A 16,771-nucleotide genomic window follows, 5' to 3' on the forward strand; every position below is an offset into this window, starting at 1 on the left:
TCATTTGGCAAATATGCTTCTATTAGTTTTAAAATATGAAAAAGTACCCAGGTAAAACCATCTCTTCAAAAGACAGAACTCCAGCAGCATTTGAAGCATATCTGCTGAAGTTGTTAACAAGACAAAGCAGAACACTTTTTGTTTCCATCCATACCTTCAGTGGGTCTCTGCAACGTGGCTTTCCGATAAAACAGCATGTAGGCACTTTCTTTACCCTGGAACTGTTGTGTGATATCTTTCTCTTTGATTGGATGGACTTTGGAATCATTGATATCAAACCAGTGTGAGCAACTGGTGTTATCATTTAAGCCTGGGGGTTCTGAAGCAAGTGTATATAGAATCTGTTCACGGTTCTGTAGATCAGTTGGGGCCTGGGTAAGATGGTTCCTCAGAAGACTAACTGTACTTTCATCTGTGCTGAGCAGAAATATCTGAGGATGGAGCTGTAAGAACTATTCAGAATAAACAAAAAACAAAAATTAGGATTCTTTAAAAATATTTTAATAAAAGTTTTTAAACAAGACAAATTCTCTCTCTCTCTCTCTCTCTCTCTCTCTCTCTCTCTCTCTCTGTGTGTGTGTGTGTGTGTGTGTGTGTGTAGAATGTGTGTCTGTGTGATCTGTGTGATTCGATGTTTTTAACTTCACTTTTCTTTTTTTGCTAGCCTGTGAGCAGGGAAAACTTGTCTGGTTATGACAAAATTGGAGCATCCTGTTAAATATGGTAACAGTTCTGTCAAGGGTGAAAGGTGACAAGCCACAATGTAGAAAGCATTTTAATAATATGTCACTACTGTTATTTTAAGATTTGCTATTTGTTATTTGTTATTTTAAGCAAATGACTACTTGCTGTTTAAGTGCTTAAATGAAGAAAATTGGGAAGAACAAACATTTCTGAACTATTTAGTAGCCATTTAATTCTATAGATTCACATTTGCCAATTCTTGGGATTGTTCTCCTGTATTCTCAGAGTTCTCAGAAAACTCTTGCCCACAGCTGTATCTTGAAGTCTTTTCAATTAAAAAGCTTTCACAAAACAAAAAATCTGAACCATCAAAGTGAAAAAACTTAATGAAAAAAACTTTGCCAACTACAATTAGACAGGGGATTAATACTGAGCATGTAGAAAGAATACCAAAAATTAAACACCAAAATAACAAATCACTTAATAAATGGCCTAATGAAATGAATAGAAAGTTCTACAAAAAAAAAAAAAACCCACAAATGACAAATAAAAGCTTTAAAAGTAATCATCATCCTTAGTCACCAGGGAAATGCAAACAAAAACCATTTTGATTGAATCTTACCCTAGTCAGAATGGCTGTCATCAAGAAAACAAACACTGGAGAGGATCTTGGGGAAAGAGGTATAACCATGTGCAGCCACTATGGAAATCAGTATGAATCAAAACCTAAATCAGAATTACTATATGACTTAGCTGTGCCAACTGTGAGTGTACAGTGGGAGGACTCTAATATACCATAGGGATTTGCACGTCTATCTTTATTGTTACACCATTTGAAGTAGCATAGCTGTTTGTCAAAAGATGAACAAAAATGTAGCACATGTATACAATAAAAATTTATTTAGTCATAGGAAAAATGGAATCATAACATCTGTAAGAAAATGAATATAACTGGAAATCATTAAATTAAGCAAAATACACTAGTCTTAGGAAGACAGTTAACATAAGCCTCATCTTATATGTGGAATCTTGATTTAAACATATATTTATAGATATCCATGTATAAGTATAATATAGGCATGTCTTATATGTGATCATGAGCAAGAAGCAAGAGATCTTAAAGCAGTGGGAAACTGATGGTAAACAACAATATACGCAATAAGAAGTGGAAGCTGAGATTAACTGGGGGAAGAAAGGAAATCACCTGGAAGGGGAGGAATCATGGGAGGGTAGTGCGGGAAGAAGATTAATGAGCATAAGTAAAAGGAAAACAGGTCATTATAATTCAAGATGAAATCTATTACTTTATATGCTAATCTAAAACTTTTAAAAATAAAAAAAAGCAATTTAAACAAAGACAATCACAAAGTTTAAAAGTATTTTTGATGATGGCTTACTGTATATATCTAGAAGAAGTAATCATAGGACCAAGTCACCTTATATTTTAACCATACTAATCTTTTCTACCATGGAAGCTAATCTGGAAGCTCAGGCAGTCCAAGAGCATAGGAAGCTCAAGTCACAACAACCTCAAAGACTATTCAAGTTCTTGCAAAGGAATAAGAGAACAAACAAAACCTGGCTCTACTGTCTTTCTCCCTCTAGCTTCCTTAAGTCTATTCCCCTCTCCTATATGGCACTGGCCGCCCTCTCCATTTGCTGGATCAAATCTCTTGAAGTGGAAACAATTAAAAATAAGAGCAGGAATAAAATAGAAAACAGATAAACAGTAGAGAACATCAATAACATCAGAAGCTATGTTCGCTTTTTTGAAAAGTCTTTGACAGTATCCTCAATGGGAAGGAAAGAAGCAAGGAAATAATACATCTTATTAATGAGAAATAAAAAAGACGTTAAAACTTAAAGTTCTAAAGACACTAAATAACATAAATACGTTGTATGTGAGCTGTGACAGCAGAATTCTAACCACTAAACAAAAATACTGATCATTTTAATCTGTTTTAAAATTTCTTCTACATAGGTATTTGTATTGCTGGGATTGTGATATGTTTTCCTGGGATGAGAGGACTTCTTATGTTGATACTAGCACTACCTTTCGCAATGGTCCATGCTGTTTCCTGTACTTCTTGTTCCAAGATATTCCTGTTTTTTTCAAGAGTTTCTGGCCCAGATGATTAACAGGAACTTGATTGGCCTCCTCCTTATGAAAGAAATACAGTCAGTTAAAATCTGATGAGAAATAATTACACCACAAATTTAGAGGGATCAATAGAAGTGAACCTGCTCGCCTTCCCTAGAGTATAAACTTATAATGGGATCAATCAGACCTATATATTTTTAAAGTAACCTTGAGCACTGGTTTATAAGATCTTGATTTGAAGATCTCCATTTGCGAAGGGCCACAAACAGAAATTCAAAGAGTACCATCAGAGGGAGTCCTAAGGTCTGCCACATTCCTGACATTATTTATGATTTTGGAAGAATAAACAAGGACAATGTGGCTGATACAGGCTTTATGTTGACTCTTTAGCCCCCAATGCTTCAGAACAGGACTGTGCTTGGAGACAAGGACCTCAAGGCCACAGATTAAAATTCTCTTCTGTTGTGTGTTTTGAGACAGAGTCTCATGTTGCCCAGGCTAGCTATGTAACTGAGAATGATTTTGAACTTCTGGTCCTCTTGCCCCCATTTCCCAAGTGCTGGGATTATACGGCACTTCATATATCACTCTATGTGGTACTGAGATTGAACCTGGGGCCTTGTATGCTACACAAGCACTTTACCAATGAGGCCACATTCTTCGTCCTTATTATCATTTTTTCCTTGTAAGTGGTTCCAATAGCAAGACAAATGGATTTAAAAACCAAACCAAACCAACCAACCAACCAAACAAACAAACCAAGTTCTCATTCTCTAGCCAGGCTGGCTCAAAACTCAAGGTGTTCCTTCTGCTTCAGCCTTTCAAGATGAGAGATTACAGGAAAGAGCCACCACACCTAGTGATAAATTCAAAACAAGTCAGTGCATGGTGCCAGGCACCTTTAATCGAGCACTGGGGAGGCAAGGGCTGATATATCTCTGTGAGTTCATGGACAGTCTGGTCTACAAAGTAAGTTCCAGGCCAGCCAGGTCTACACAGTGAGATCTTGATTGAAAAAAAAAAGTTAAAATGAAAATTTTCCATTTTAGAGGTAGCCCTAAAGCAATCTTATCTGATATTCTCATATAAATATACTACATATACAAATGTACACAACATACACATGTATCTATAATACAAGCCCCCAAATATGTACAAAGACTCATTCTACCTGCAATAAGATTGTTTTTAGAACCACCAAAGGATCATCAGCCTTTTCTTCATTCTGAGGGGCTTTCAAGTTCACATCTGTATCATTTATCTCCTCCTAAGAAGGAAAACAGTGAAATGTTTCTTTCACAGGTGCCAGTTTAAAGGAATTAACCAAGTAAGAATCTTTAAGCCACTGGAGAAGGAAAGGTAAAAATATAATCTCTACAAGCTGGAGAATCAGGCTTTGAGTGTCAGGTTTGTATAGTAAATCTACACAATTTACTTAATCTCTCTGGCTTTATATGCAAATTAGGATTATGAGACAAAGAAAGATTCTAGGCTGTGTGAATAAGAATGGCCCCCACAGGCTTATATATTTAAATACTTAGTCACCAGGAAGGGGGCACTATTGGAGAAGGAGTAGGTGTAGCCTTGTCAGAGTAGGTGGGGTAGGTGGAGCTTTGATGAAGCAGGTGTGGCCCTGTTGGAGGAAGTGTGTCGTGGGAGTGGGGTTTGAGGGTTTCAAAAGCTCACACCAGGACCAGAGTGGCTTTCTTTCTGTTTGTGGAGCAGGATGTAGTTTTCAACGACTTCTCTAGAACCATGTCTCCTTGCATGGCTTGTTGCTCTCTGTCATGATGACAATAGAATAAATTTATGAACTGTAAGCCAGCCCCCAAATAAATGCCTTCCTTTATAAGAGTTGCCTTGCTCGTATCTCTTCATGGCAATAGAACAGTGACTAAGACACAGCATAATACACATAGAGGGTTCTAACGGTTTCCAGATAAAAACATGGTGTCTCTAAAATTTGTGCTCATTATCACTCGTCTCAAAAAGCCCGGGTTGGGCATTGTGACACACGGTTTTCGGTAGGCAATTTTTGCTGATTTAAAAAAAAATACATATGCCACCTTGCAAAAGCATTCTCTTTGTTTTGGTTTTGAGATAGGGTCTCAAAATGTAGCCCTAGTTGGCCTTGAACTCACAGAGATTCACATGCCTATGCCTTTAGAGTACTGGGATTAAAGGCATCAGCTCTCTAAGTTTTTCTTTGTGTGTGTGTGGGGGGGTTTGGATTTCTGTAAATTATAACTTTCTTGGATTTCTATTTAAAACTTTTATTTATTTTATTTTGTGTATGAGTGCTTATGTGTGTACCACATGTGTGCCCTAACAGGCCTGAAGAGGGCATTAGATTCCTTAGAACTAGAGTAATAGATTGTTGTGTGCTGCCATATAGGTTTCTTTCTGGAATTGAACTCAGTCCTTTTTGATAGCAGCAAGCTGAACTGCTTCTCCAGTCCATCAAAAAAGTATTTAAACTGGCTAAAACCATAACTGCTAATTGATAGCATTAAGAAAAAAAGAAACTGTTAAGAAATAACAGCTTATGGAAGACCAGATTTATCATCTTTCTATAAATTATTAAAAATGATAAAGTAGATAAAACAAAAGCATCTTTTTTATATACTGATTTTTAAGTTAGTAAACAAAATAAGTTTAACTGACAACTTGAAAAAAATCTAAGATCACCTGGGAGGCAGGCCTCTGGGCATGTCTGTAGGGAATTATCTTGACTAGGTTAATTGAGGAATGACACCATTCCCTGGGCTGGAATCCTAGACTGTATAAAAAAAAGAGAATGTGCACTCAATACCAGCATTCATCTCCCTCTGCTTCCTGACTACGGTTGCTCTGTGACCAGGTGCATCCTCCAGCTCTTGACACGATGATTTCTCTGCCACTGGACACTGGAACTGTGAGCAAAATAAACTGATCCTCCCTTAGGTGTCTTTGGTCAGACATTTTATCACAGCACAGGACAGTAACGAAGCCTAGCCTTGCTGACATTTCAATGCTCATACAGAACAGCATCAGAGAAGAAAGCCTACGGTAAACTCAAAGCAGGAAGGAAAGGACTAATGTTTTCAAACAACCAACTCTCCAATTCTGAATGTCCTACATTTCCACTCAATTCTGACACTAGCTATGTGGTCATGTCAGATACCACCTATTGAGGAGTCAGTCTCAGAAGATTGGTCTCTCCACTTTTCAAACACCAACTAAAACTTTCTGGAACAATGTGCGGAACTCACTAGAGTTTATCACAAGAGATATCAATGTAGAGACTGGATAAAGAGGATTGCTGGGTAAGGTTTACAAAGTCAGGTGCAAGAGGCTCTGTACCCATCCCAGGCATATAAAATTCCTACACTTGTTTCTCAAGAATTTGTCACTAAAGTTTTACTATGGAGCATTGTGATAGCTATTCTTGGTTGTCAACTTGACTACATCTGGAATTAACTAAAGCTCAAGCGGCTGGGTATACCTCTGAGGATTTTTTTTTCCTAATTAAATCATTTGAAGTAGAAAGGCCTACTTTTAATCCATCCAGATCTTCTAAGGTGAGAAGATCCACCTTTAATCTGGACCACACCTTCTGCTGACAGCCTATTTAAAGGATACAGAAGAAGGAAGTGTTCACTTTTTGCCTGCTGGCTCTTACACTCAGTGGCAAGTCCATTCCTTCACTGGTATTAGAGCCTACTTCTTAGGGTTCTGGTGTATACTGAAGACCAACTGAGACATCCAGCCTTGTGGCCTGAACAACGACTGTTAGACTTTCTGCTGCTAGACAGCCATTGTTGGACTAGCTGGACCACAGCCTGTAAGTCATTGTAATAAAGGTCTTTATATATCTACACAAAATATATAGATATATTTTCATTCTATAAGTTCTGTCCTTCTAGACAACTCTGACAAGTATAAGCAAAACTGGTGAAATCACTGACAAGAGGTGACTGAACTCAATCTCCTGCCCCTTTTCCCTCCCTAAGGTTGGAAGGTGGGGCTTCCAATTTTAACTCTCTAAGCACATAGTTGTTTTCTCTGGCAACAATGTCCCACATTAAAGTATCTAAGAATTACCTCATTAGCATCACCTAGGTAAGGGGGCAAGAGGCTCATAAATAGCAAAATATACTTCCATAGAAAATCCCAAAGGATACCCCATGAACAAGAAAAAAATACCAAGCACATGCAAATCCATAGAAAATATACCATGTTCACACAAATATCCGAATTTTGCTTATTTTCTTTTGATTATATTGAAACAGGGCCTTAAACTCATGGTAATTCTCCCGTGTCAGTCTTTCAAAGTGCTAGACTTGCAGCTATGTGCCCCCATGCCCTCCTTCTTCTGATTACTCTTGATTTTGTGAGGAGACAGGATTTTAATAAATTAGCAACTGGGTGTGACAGCCAACACCTATGCCTGAAGTTCCAGCATTTGAGAGACAGGCAGGATGAGTGTAAGTTACAAACCCACATGGACTACAAAGTAAGACAGTGCCAAACAGACAGACAGAAAGACAAACAGAAAACACAAAATCAAACCACCAGATTTCAATGGAAAGAACATAAAGCTTGTTCCTTCAAGTCACACTAATAGCGAAGATTCTAACACTCTTACAGAAGAGCGAGTTGCTGTTATTATCTATTGAGATAAACACAAATTTTCAAAGAGATGTTCTAGAATTCAAAGCCCCAGAGGAAGACAGAAGAATTGTTAAACTTCAAAATAAAATTTCACATGAATATTTCATGAGTTTACAGGCTGCTGGCTGAGGAAATACTGCAACTCTGAAAGCAGCTAAGAAGAACTACAGGAGGCATTGAGGAAAGCCAAGACAGGCTCCCTCAGCTGAAGCTAGACTGGTCCAGAGGTAATGTACCTTTTAAGAGCATAGCGAGGCCTTGTGCTTACTGAAAAGGGCTGTAACAGACAATGGAAAAGGTCAGTGATCTTGATGGATGGCTGGGGAGGAGAGTATCCTTGTGCTTAGTAGGCAAACACAAAGCATTTCCCAGCAAAGGAGCCAGATGCTCTCAACTTTATTCCAAACTGTTCACTAGAGTAAGGTCACTAGTGTGTAAGAGTCTACGCCACATGCACAAATACAACAAGGTTAACAGCTGGAGATTCGAGGTAGAGGGCACATGGGAGCTGTACATGTAAAATGAACTTCCAATGTTTTCTAAAGGAGGTGAGTATACTGAAGGCAGAATGAACAACAGAATTCTGTAATAGGATTAGAAATACAAGTTAATTTCAGAGTTATTTCTAAATAAATCTGTAAGCTTACTTGACATTGCCAGTTGCCGAGATGATCAACATCTTTAATGTACACATGGTAATGACCTCCATAGCAGCCACCTTTGTGGATAATGACGGAGAAGAGGTCATACATATATTCCATGTCATCCAGTTCACTCTAAAAGAAGGAAAATAAACATTAATACAGATTAATAAGGTGAGATACATAATCAAAGGGGAAAAACTAGTAAGAAACATCCTTGTTATATTCATGCTTCACAGTAAGATCCCTCTGCTGCTAAGTCACCTGATACTTAAAACACTATTACTGTATTTAAGGATAAAGATAAATGTAAATAAATGGGCTTAAATTAACTTTTTTTTAAAGATTTATTTATTTATTTATTATATGTAAGTACACTGTAGCTGTCTTCAGACACCCATATGAGGGCATCAGATCTCATTGTAGATGGTTGTGAGCCACCATGTGGTTGCTGGGATTTGAACTCATGACCTCTAGAAGAACAGTCAGTGCTCCTAACCACTGAGCCATCTCTCCAGCCCTTAAATTAACTTTTTTTTTCATTCATTTTGTTGAGGATGGCTTCAAATTCCTGGAGGTCCTTCTGCTTCAGCTTCTTGAGTGTTAAGATTTTAGGCATGAGCCACTATGCACAGCTGAATTTTAAGTCTTAATCTATTGATTTATTGTTAACCATATCACACTGAGCACATGCATCTGAAGATGTCATTTTTACTGGCTTTACTTAAGACAATGAGTCTGTGCTAGAGACTGTTAGTAGAGAAAGCCATCTTTGCATGATGCCCATTATGCCGTTTAGGACATATGTTCTTTTCTTGCCAAAACTGTCTGATAGCCCAAGAAAGTTGCTGTCTGTCTCTAGGTCAAGGCCCTTCTGGCATTTTAGTTCCCTGCACAGAATATGAATTCAGCAATTGTGATACCACCTGGTGTTGTTCAGAGGTGGTTAGTTTAGTGGAATGAACAGGTTCTTTCTTGCTTTTCTAATTTATGATCAACCTCTTCCATAATTAATATAGTGTGCAATTACAAGTGACCCAACAGGTAAATTCCTCCAATAACAATGGGGGAAAATTACATTAGATTTAAAACATGCTTTAAATTCTGGGTGTAGAAAGAAAAGGAAAATCCAGCTGTGGTTATATCTCTGTAACTCCAGCACTTAGGAGGCCATCCTTGGCTATACAGTGGGTTTGATGCTAGCCTGGGCTATGTGAGGCCCTGTCTAAAACAATAGCAAAAAAGGATGGAAAGAAAGAAAGAGAAAGAAAAGAGAGGGAGTAGGGCATGAGGAAGGAAAGGGAGGGAAGGAGAAAGGAGGGTGGGCAGGCAGGCAGGCAGCAGACAGGCAGGCAGGCAGGCAGGCAGGCAGGCAGGCAAGCCTTAGTTTTGACATTGTAGGAGGAATGTGAACCACACGGCATGAGACATAAGGTCTCTTCTGGCTTTGAACTCAGTGTCATCTGCAATGTAAAATGTGCACACGGGTATTACCTGGGAGATACAAGTTACTTGAATTTATTTCCTTAGCTATACTTTTTAAGTGGGCAGCATTAAAAAATGTCACATTCAGGAAAAAGATAAGACACACAAAGAAAAGATATATTTTTCTCAGTATAGAAATTCAAAAGTAAAATTAATGTGCATTTCCTAGCCAAGTGACCAGTTGTTTTTTTTGTTTTTGATATATCAGTGTATGTTAGGACCATGTGAGAAACCATCTTTTACTTTTTTTTTTTTTTTTTTTTTTTGGTTTTTCGAGACAGGGTTTCCCTGTGTAGCCCTGGCTGTCCTGGAACTCACTCTGTAGACCAAGCTGGCCTCGAACTCGGAAATCCGCCTACATCTGCCTCCCAAGTGCTGGGATTAAAGGCGTGCGCTACCACTGCCCGGCGAGAAACCATCTTTTATAAGAGAAGCATGTATATTAGTAACTCTTGGAAAGCAGTTTTATGTTTCTGAGTGTATGAGTAAAGTCTCAGAGCCAGCAGGCACTACAGACTCTAGGGATGGAAATTCATGTAACAAAACAAACAGGACAGAGTTCAGGGATGAAGCCTAAAGTAGAGGGAGGCTAGGCCATGAAGTTAAAAAAAAAAATGTGTGTATATACAGAGAGAGAGAGAGGGGCGGGGGAGGGAGGGAGGGAGGGAGGGAGGGAGGGAGGGAGGGAGGGAGGGAGGGAAGAGGAGGAGGGGAGGAGGAGGAGGAGGAGGAGGAGGAGAGAGAGAGAGAAAGAGAGAGAGAGAGAGCAAGAGAGCGAGCGAGAGTGAGAGCTGGCTGTTCTTAAACAAAAAATGACTTGTTATAAGAAATAGGTAGAATGATGGAACAGAACTGACAATCTGGAAATAAAGACAAAGCTATGCTTACCTAATTTTTGACAAACATACATTGAATAAAAGGCAGCCTGTGCAATCAATGTGCTGGGTTTCTACTTGTACAAGATGAAGTTAGATTTACATCTTTCACCTTGTACAAAATCAATTCACAATGGATCACAGACCTTAATTTAAAGCCTTTAACACTGAAATTTCTAGAAAGAAAACATAGGGAACATCCTTCAGGATACTGGGAAGGCAAGAACCTTTTGAATAGAACACTAATACAGAGGAACTAACCCAATGTGGAAAGATGGAACTACATAAAAATAGAAAGGACTTGTATAGCAAAGAAACAATCAGCAGAATTAATAAGACAGTCCCTAGGATGGGAGAAAAGCTTTCACAGCTATACTTCAGACAAGGGGATAATACCTAGAATTTACAAAGAAATGCAGAAATTAAATGCCAAGGAAATACAACTGCCAGTCAACACAAGGGCATACAAATTTAATAGATTAAAAGACAGCTAAAAAAAACTCCACAAATAGACAATAACTATTTTTAGAGTTGCTCAATATCCCTCGAATGAGGAAAATGCAAATTAAAGCTACTTTGAGGTATCACTTGACCCCAATCTGAATGGTTATCATCAACAAATGTGACAATGAATGTTGGAGAGGATATAGAGAGAAATGAAATCTTCTTCACTGTTATTGAAGGCATAAATTAATACAGTCACTGTGGAAATCAGTTTGGCATGGTTTTTTTGTTCATTTGTTTTTTTTGGGTTTTTTTTGTTTTTAATTAAAAATATAACTTCCATACAGCCCAGCTACTTCTCTCCTGGGCATATAATATACCCAAAGAACTTCAAACCTTATTGTCTTAGGGTTCCTATTGCTGTGATGAATCATCATAACCAAAAAACAACTTGGGGAGGAAAAGTTTTATTTGGCTTATATATCTTGAGTCACAATCCATTGAAGGAAGCCAGGGCAAGAACTCAAAAAAAGGGAGAGACCCTAAGGTCAGAGCTGATGCAGAGACCATGGAGGGTGCTGTTTAATCCCCACTGCTTGTTCTGCTTGCTTTATTATAGAAGCCAGGACACCAGCCTATGGGTGGCACCACCCACAACTGATTTGGTCCTTCCAAATCAATCACTGATTAAGAAAATTCTGTACAGGCTTGCCTGTAGTAAGATTTTATGGAGGTATTTCTCAATTGAGGTTGCCTCCTCTCAAATGATATTACATTTGCCAAGTTGACATAAAAACTAGCCAGGACAACTGATCCCTTGTTAAGCTGACATACCAGTACTACACTAGTTAGCTAATAATCTTTCCTTTTTTGTTCATCCCCTAAGTCACACATAATAAACATCACACTATAAAACATTTCAACTTTTAAAAGTCCTAGAGTCTTTAAAAATTCAAACACTTTAAAGTCCAAAGTCTCTTTAAAATATTCACTCTCTTAAAAACCCAAGGTATATTTAAAAGTTCAGAGTCTCTTATAACTATAGGCTCCTGTAAAATAAAAAAATAAGTTAAATATTTTCTCATTTTAACAGGGAAGAGCTAGGGCATACACACAATCTGAACCTAGCAAAACCAACTCAAACAGTGTAAATAACACAGTGTCCAATGTTGAGGATTCACTCATAATCTGGGGTCTCCCAAAGGACCTGGGTCACAGCTCCAGTTCTACCTTCTTCAGTCCACACAGACTGTCTTCTCAGCTCAGACCAGCCCCATCCCATGGCTGCTCCTGTCCTTGATGATCTTCCCATGGTACTGGCATCTCCAAAATGTTGAGGTCTCCCAACATTTGCAATGGCTGCACTCTCTCCAATCGCCTCTCCTGGGCTCTCCCCATGGTACCACACCTCAACTTCCCTCCATGATCCTTTCAAACCTGGGCCTTCAACTGCTACTGTAGTTCCAGAGGCTGTACTTTCATCAGTGACGTTTATTGACCTCGCAGAGTACCAACCTCAGCTGTTTTCCATGACCCCTTCATGCTTTCAAAACAAGTATTATCTGTGAGATGCTTACACATTACTAAGTTCAGCTGCCAGCTCAAGGTACAACCTTGGAACACAGCTTCTGTGTGTTTATTCTAACAAAATACTTTTCAGAAGATTTCACCTTATGCTAGTCTCTTGTTAATCACTGTTAATCACTCAGCACCAGCTGACTAGCATCAAGTGTTCTAGTAAAGCCAAGGCTTCACTTTAGTGATGCTGGCCTCCTGTTGATCACACTGATTCTTCAGCCCTAGCTGAGCAGAATCAAAGACTTTCAATTCATAATAGCAACCAGCCATGATAGAGTATTTAATCTTCTCTCTGAATTTCACAAGCCAGTCCTCCATCTGCACCATTCTCAGCATTATCTTCAAAGCTCCAACAGAAGAGTTCACAGAGATCGCAACACTTTTCTAGCCCTAAGTTCCAAATTGTTCCATAATCCTCCCCAAAACAACATGGTCAGGTCTGTCATAACAATACCCTATAATGCTGGCACCAATTTCTATCTTAGGGTTACTATTACTATGATGAAACACTATGATCAAATGCAACTTGGGGAGGAAAAGGCTTACACATCTGGAGTCATAGTCCACTGAGGAAAGCTAAGGCAGGACTTAAACCTGGTGGGAACCTGGAGGCAAAAGCTGATGCAGAGACCATGGAGGAATGCTGCTTTCTGGTTTGTTCCTCATGGCTTATTCAGCCTGCTGTCTTATAAAACCCAGAACTACCAGCCCATGGTGGTACTAACCCCCCGAGTCCTCCTTCATCAATCACTAATTAAGAAAATGTCTTATATGTCAGATCTTATGGAGGCATTTTCTCAAATGTGGTTGCTTCCTCTAAGATGCTATCAGCATGAGTCAAGATGACATAATACTAACCAGGACACTTACTATCAAGATATTTCCACCACTGTTTTTATCACTGCTTTATTCACTATAACAAAGAATTGGACTCAATCTAGATGTCTGTCAACAGACAAGTGGATAATAGAAATGGATGAACTTAGAATGTATAATATTAAGCAAGATCATATAATCTTCTCAAGAAAAAACTGCATGGTAGCCCTTATATGTGCCAAGTCAATAATATGCACATGTGGGTACAATGTGACTGACATGTGGGAAGGTGAAGAAAGGCTAAGAGCAAGAGGATAAGGAAGAACTTCATATTGGATTTTACACTTTCACTATCAAATATATTTTTATGAACGTATCCACCACCAAACAGACTCTCAGACATGGTACCACAGGCCTTAATCTTAGCACCCATGAGGTTGAGACAGAAGTTGAATTCAAGGCCAACCTGGGCTACAAGACATGTTTCAAAGAAGAAACAACAAAACAACAACAAAGAAGAAGAAATTCAAAAGGAGTATAAAAAGCAATTTGGACCACTCACTTCGCCTAGGAGACATGGACTTTTGTCAGTGGAGTAGGGATGCATACCCATTATACAATTTAACTCAAAACGTTAATAGGGCCAATGTTGAGAAATCCTACAACAAACTGAGTATTCTAATCTTGGGAGGGAAAGAGAAAGAATTTAAAAATAAAAGGTTCAAACCTGTTCACAAAAAGGCTTGAGATTGATCCGGAGGGGGAATGTATAACAGCTAGTATCCTTGTAGCGTTCACATTTCACAAAATCAAAATTAAATCGTAGTAATGAAATAGTAAGAAAAGGAGGCAGCTTACGCAACTTGGCAGACTGTAAAAAGAAAAATTGACAAAGTTACATGAAAGAATACATAATGCCATGTAAGGTAGTAAAAAAATGACATATGACACAATTATAAATATGTCCTTAAACCACAAGAACACATTCTGAATTCAATATAAAACCATTTACTTTATGGAACTAGGAATAGTATTGTGTGGTTATGCTTATAACAAGACATTTCCTAGCCAGTTTTATGCTTTTTGGGTTGTTATCCTAAATTACTATTTGATGGCTGTGTCCTAACTGGGTGCTCCCTCTCTGTCCTTGCTCATTTCTTGTCTAGCCCGTGGCCTTTCACCTTGCTCCTTGGGTCTGCATTTCAATTAGCAAGCACATAGATCGTATTCAGTGAAGAAGCAGAACTCTGAATGATTAAAAAAATGTATGTATATATACAGTTTTTCCTGGAGAAAGAAAGATTCACAGTTGTCATAAGACTATGAAAAAGGACTCTTGACTCCCTAGAGTTCAAGATCTACTGATGGGGCTTTATTTGTTGTTTACCTGTTTCTTTGTTTAAGATTTATTTTTCTTTTGTGTATAGGTATGTTGCCTGTATATGTCTGTGTACTACATACATATATGCACAGTGCACAAGGAGGCCAAAAGACATAGCTGGATACCCTGGGATTGGAGTTTCAAACAGTTATGAGCCACTCTGTGGGTATAGGGAATCTATTCTGGTGTTCTGGAAGAACTTAGCTGTGATCTTAAACACTGAGCCACCTCTTCAGTCCCTACCTGTTGTTTCTTAAGTTCAAAAGCAGGTATCTTGTTGCTGTATTAACTCCTCAATTTAAAACAAAACACTAATTAAGTTGTTTAAGAGTCATCATTTGTCCCCAATACTCTTTGCACTGGTGGCCTTAGGGGAAAAATGCTCCCCTGTAGATAACAATCAATAATTCTATGTGTTTAACATTATTGAAAACATATTTAAAGTTACAAGTTCATATATTCTATGGGTTAAAAAAGTGAAACAAGGCAAGGAATGGTGTACTCTTATAATCCCAGGATTAAAGGGAGGAGGAATGTGAATTTAAAGATAGCCTGTGCTACAGAGTTCCTGGCCAACCTGGGTTACACAGCAAGACTGTCTCAAAGCAACAAAAGAAAGCAAAGCATGCATTACAACACGGATGATTTCCAAACTCACTCCACAGATGCACTCAACTCACTCCATCAGAGACTCGGCTCTGAGAACAAGTGCTGCACTGCTCACAGTGGGACAAGGTGGCCAGCGAGGTGTAGCAAGTGGCACTAAGCCAGAGGAATGGGAAATACATTAGCAACACACACACACACACACACACCACCTCTAGTAATAATTTTATATTAATATTAAAAAATTACTGACACTTAGCAAATCTGCCAACAATGACTTTTGTTGGAAGTTAGCCATGTAAAATACATTAAAAACCAATTTCATACAGAAATCACATACAGCTGTGAAAGGATGTTGAGAAAGAAATATAGTCGGTTGCTAGAGGAGATAAAGGAGAGAAAAGTTTTTCCAAAAATCTGTCTTCTGAAGATAGCACTCACAGGTCAGACTCCTGAAGAATAAGTAGGTAAACTCAGGTAGGAAAGCATAGAACCCTTCCCTAAGCTGGAAAAGCACACTAGTGTGTAGCCAGCTTCCAGTAGTGCTGAGGTGCTTTGTTGTCTTTGAGCAAGGTAGCATCATAAAGGAGCTTAGAGGTGATGTGCGTGTGTGTGTGCGCGTGCGTGCACATGAGTGCATGCGTGCATTCGTGTGTGTGTGTTTGTGTGTGTACAGTGTATGGAAATAACACGGAGCAGTGCACTCACCTAGGTGGTAGCCCTCCCTATTCTCTTATTGCTTCTGCCTCCCTAGAACACAGGGCAACTGTGCTCACACGAGTAACTGTATACAGGGCTGCAATGAAAACACCAGAACCTGACAGACCTGAGTCCTTGCAGCTCACTGAGTTCCCTTCTGCTTCAGCTCAGATGGAATGGAGAAGAAATCAGCCCTCTAATCCTGTCTCCCTTGCCTTGATATTCACAGCGAGGGAGGAAGCTGCTGAGCCCACACTTAGAAAGGTAACCATCCCTGATGGTTGCTAACAGGCATACTGAAGAAATCCTGAGGTTCAAACACACTGTTCCATGAAAAGTCATTGTTAGATTAATAAAGCTTAACTTTTTTCTGTTCTAAAAATTAAAATACAGGTAATGACACAAACATTTTCTCAATCCTTAGTGTTCAAAGTAGTCAAGTGTGTCTTCCCGACTCCACATGGTGGCTTCAACAGGCACAGCTTCCTGTCTCCAAGCACTAAGGGTTGGAAGGCATGGTTACCTTTGCTGCTTTAACCAGCCGGTCACAGGTTCCACAGTGGTACAAGTTGTCATAGTCGAAAATTTCTTCCTCCACATACATGTTCCAGAGTGCATCTTCTAAACCGGATACGTTTTTGACAGCTACTGTCAAATCCAAGAAGTCTTCCTGAAATACCGAAGAATATTATATTAAGATAATAAATGATTGCACGGAGGGTTACAACTGAAATATATACTGGGAATGGTCATATATTTTTTTTCTAAAATTTTACATACAAGAAGATATACATGCTATGATTACATA

The 16,771-nt window shown here is 38.8% G+C and overlaps 1 protein-coding gene across 3 annotated transcripts in view; it reads right to left on the reverse strand.

Moving 5' to 3' along the window:
* Usp40 (ubiquitin specific peptidase 40) overlaps nt 1-16,771 on the reverse strand; it is a 70,575-nt gene that overhangs the window by 44,853 nt on the left and 8,951 nt on the right. For all 3 annotated transcript variants that reach the window (XR_003713644.1, XM_028784653.1, XM_028784654.1), the window contains exons 6-11: nt 16,487-16,633; nt 14,005-14,148; nt 8,086-8,214; nt 3,957-4,052; nt 2,738-2,845; nt 155-452 (exon numbers count right to left, since the gene is read on the reverse strand). Coding sequence is in view for 2 of the 3 variants with exons in the window: in XM_028784653.1 (XP_028640486.1) it covers nt 155-452; nt 2,738-2,845; nt 3,957-4,052; nt 8,086-8,214; nt 14,005-14,148; nt 16,487-16,633 (922 nt within the window). In the remaining variant the exon portion in view is untranslated. The remainder of the gene's footprint in view (nt 1-154; nt 453-2,737; nt 2,846-3,956; nt 4,053-8,085; nt 8,215-14,004; nt 14,149-16,486; nt 16,634-16,771) is intronic.

Source organism: Grammomys surdaster, unplaced genomic scaffold, assembly GCF_004785775.1.
Source record: "Grammomys surdaster isolate TR1022 unplaced genomic scaffold, NIH_TR_1.0 124552, whole genome shotgun sequence".
NCBI classification, from domain to species: Eukaryota; Metazoa; Chordata; class Mammalia; order Rodentia; family Muridae; genus Grammomys; species Grammomys surdaster.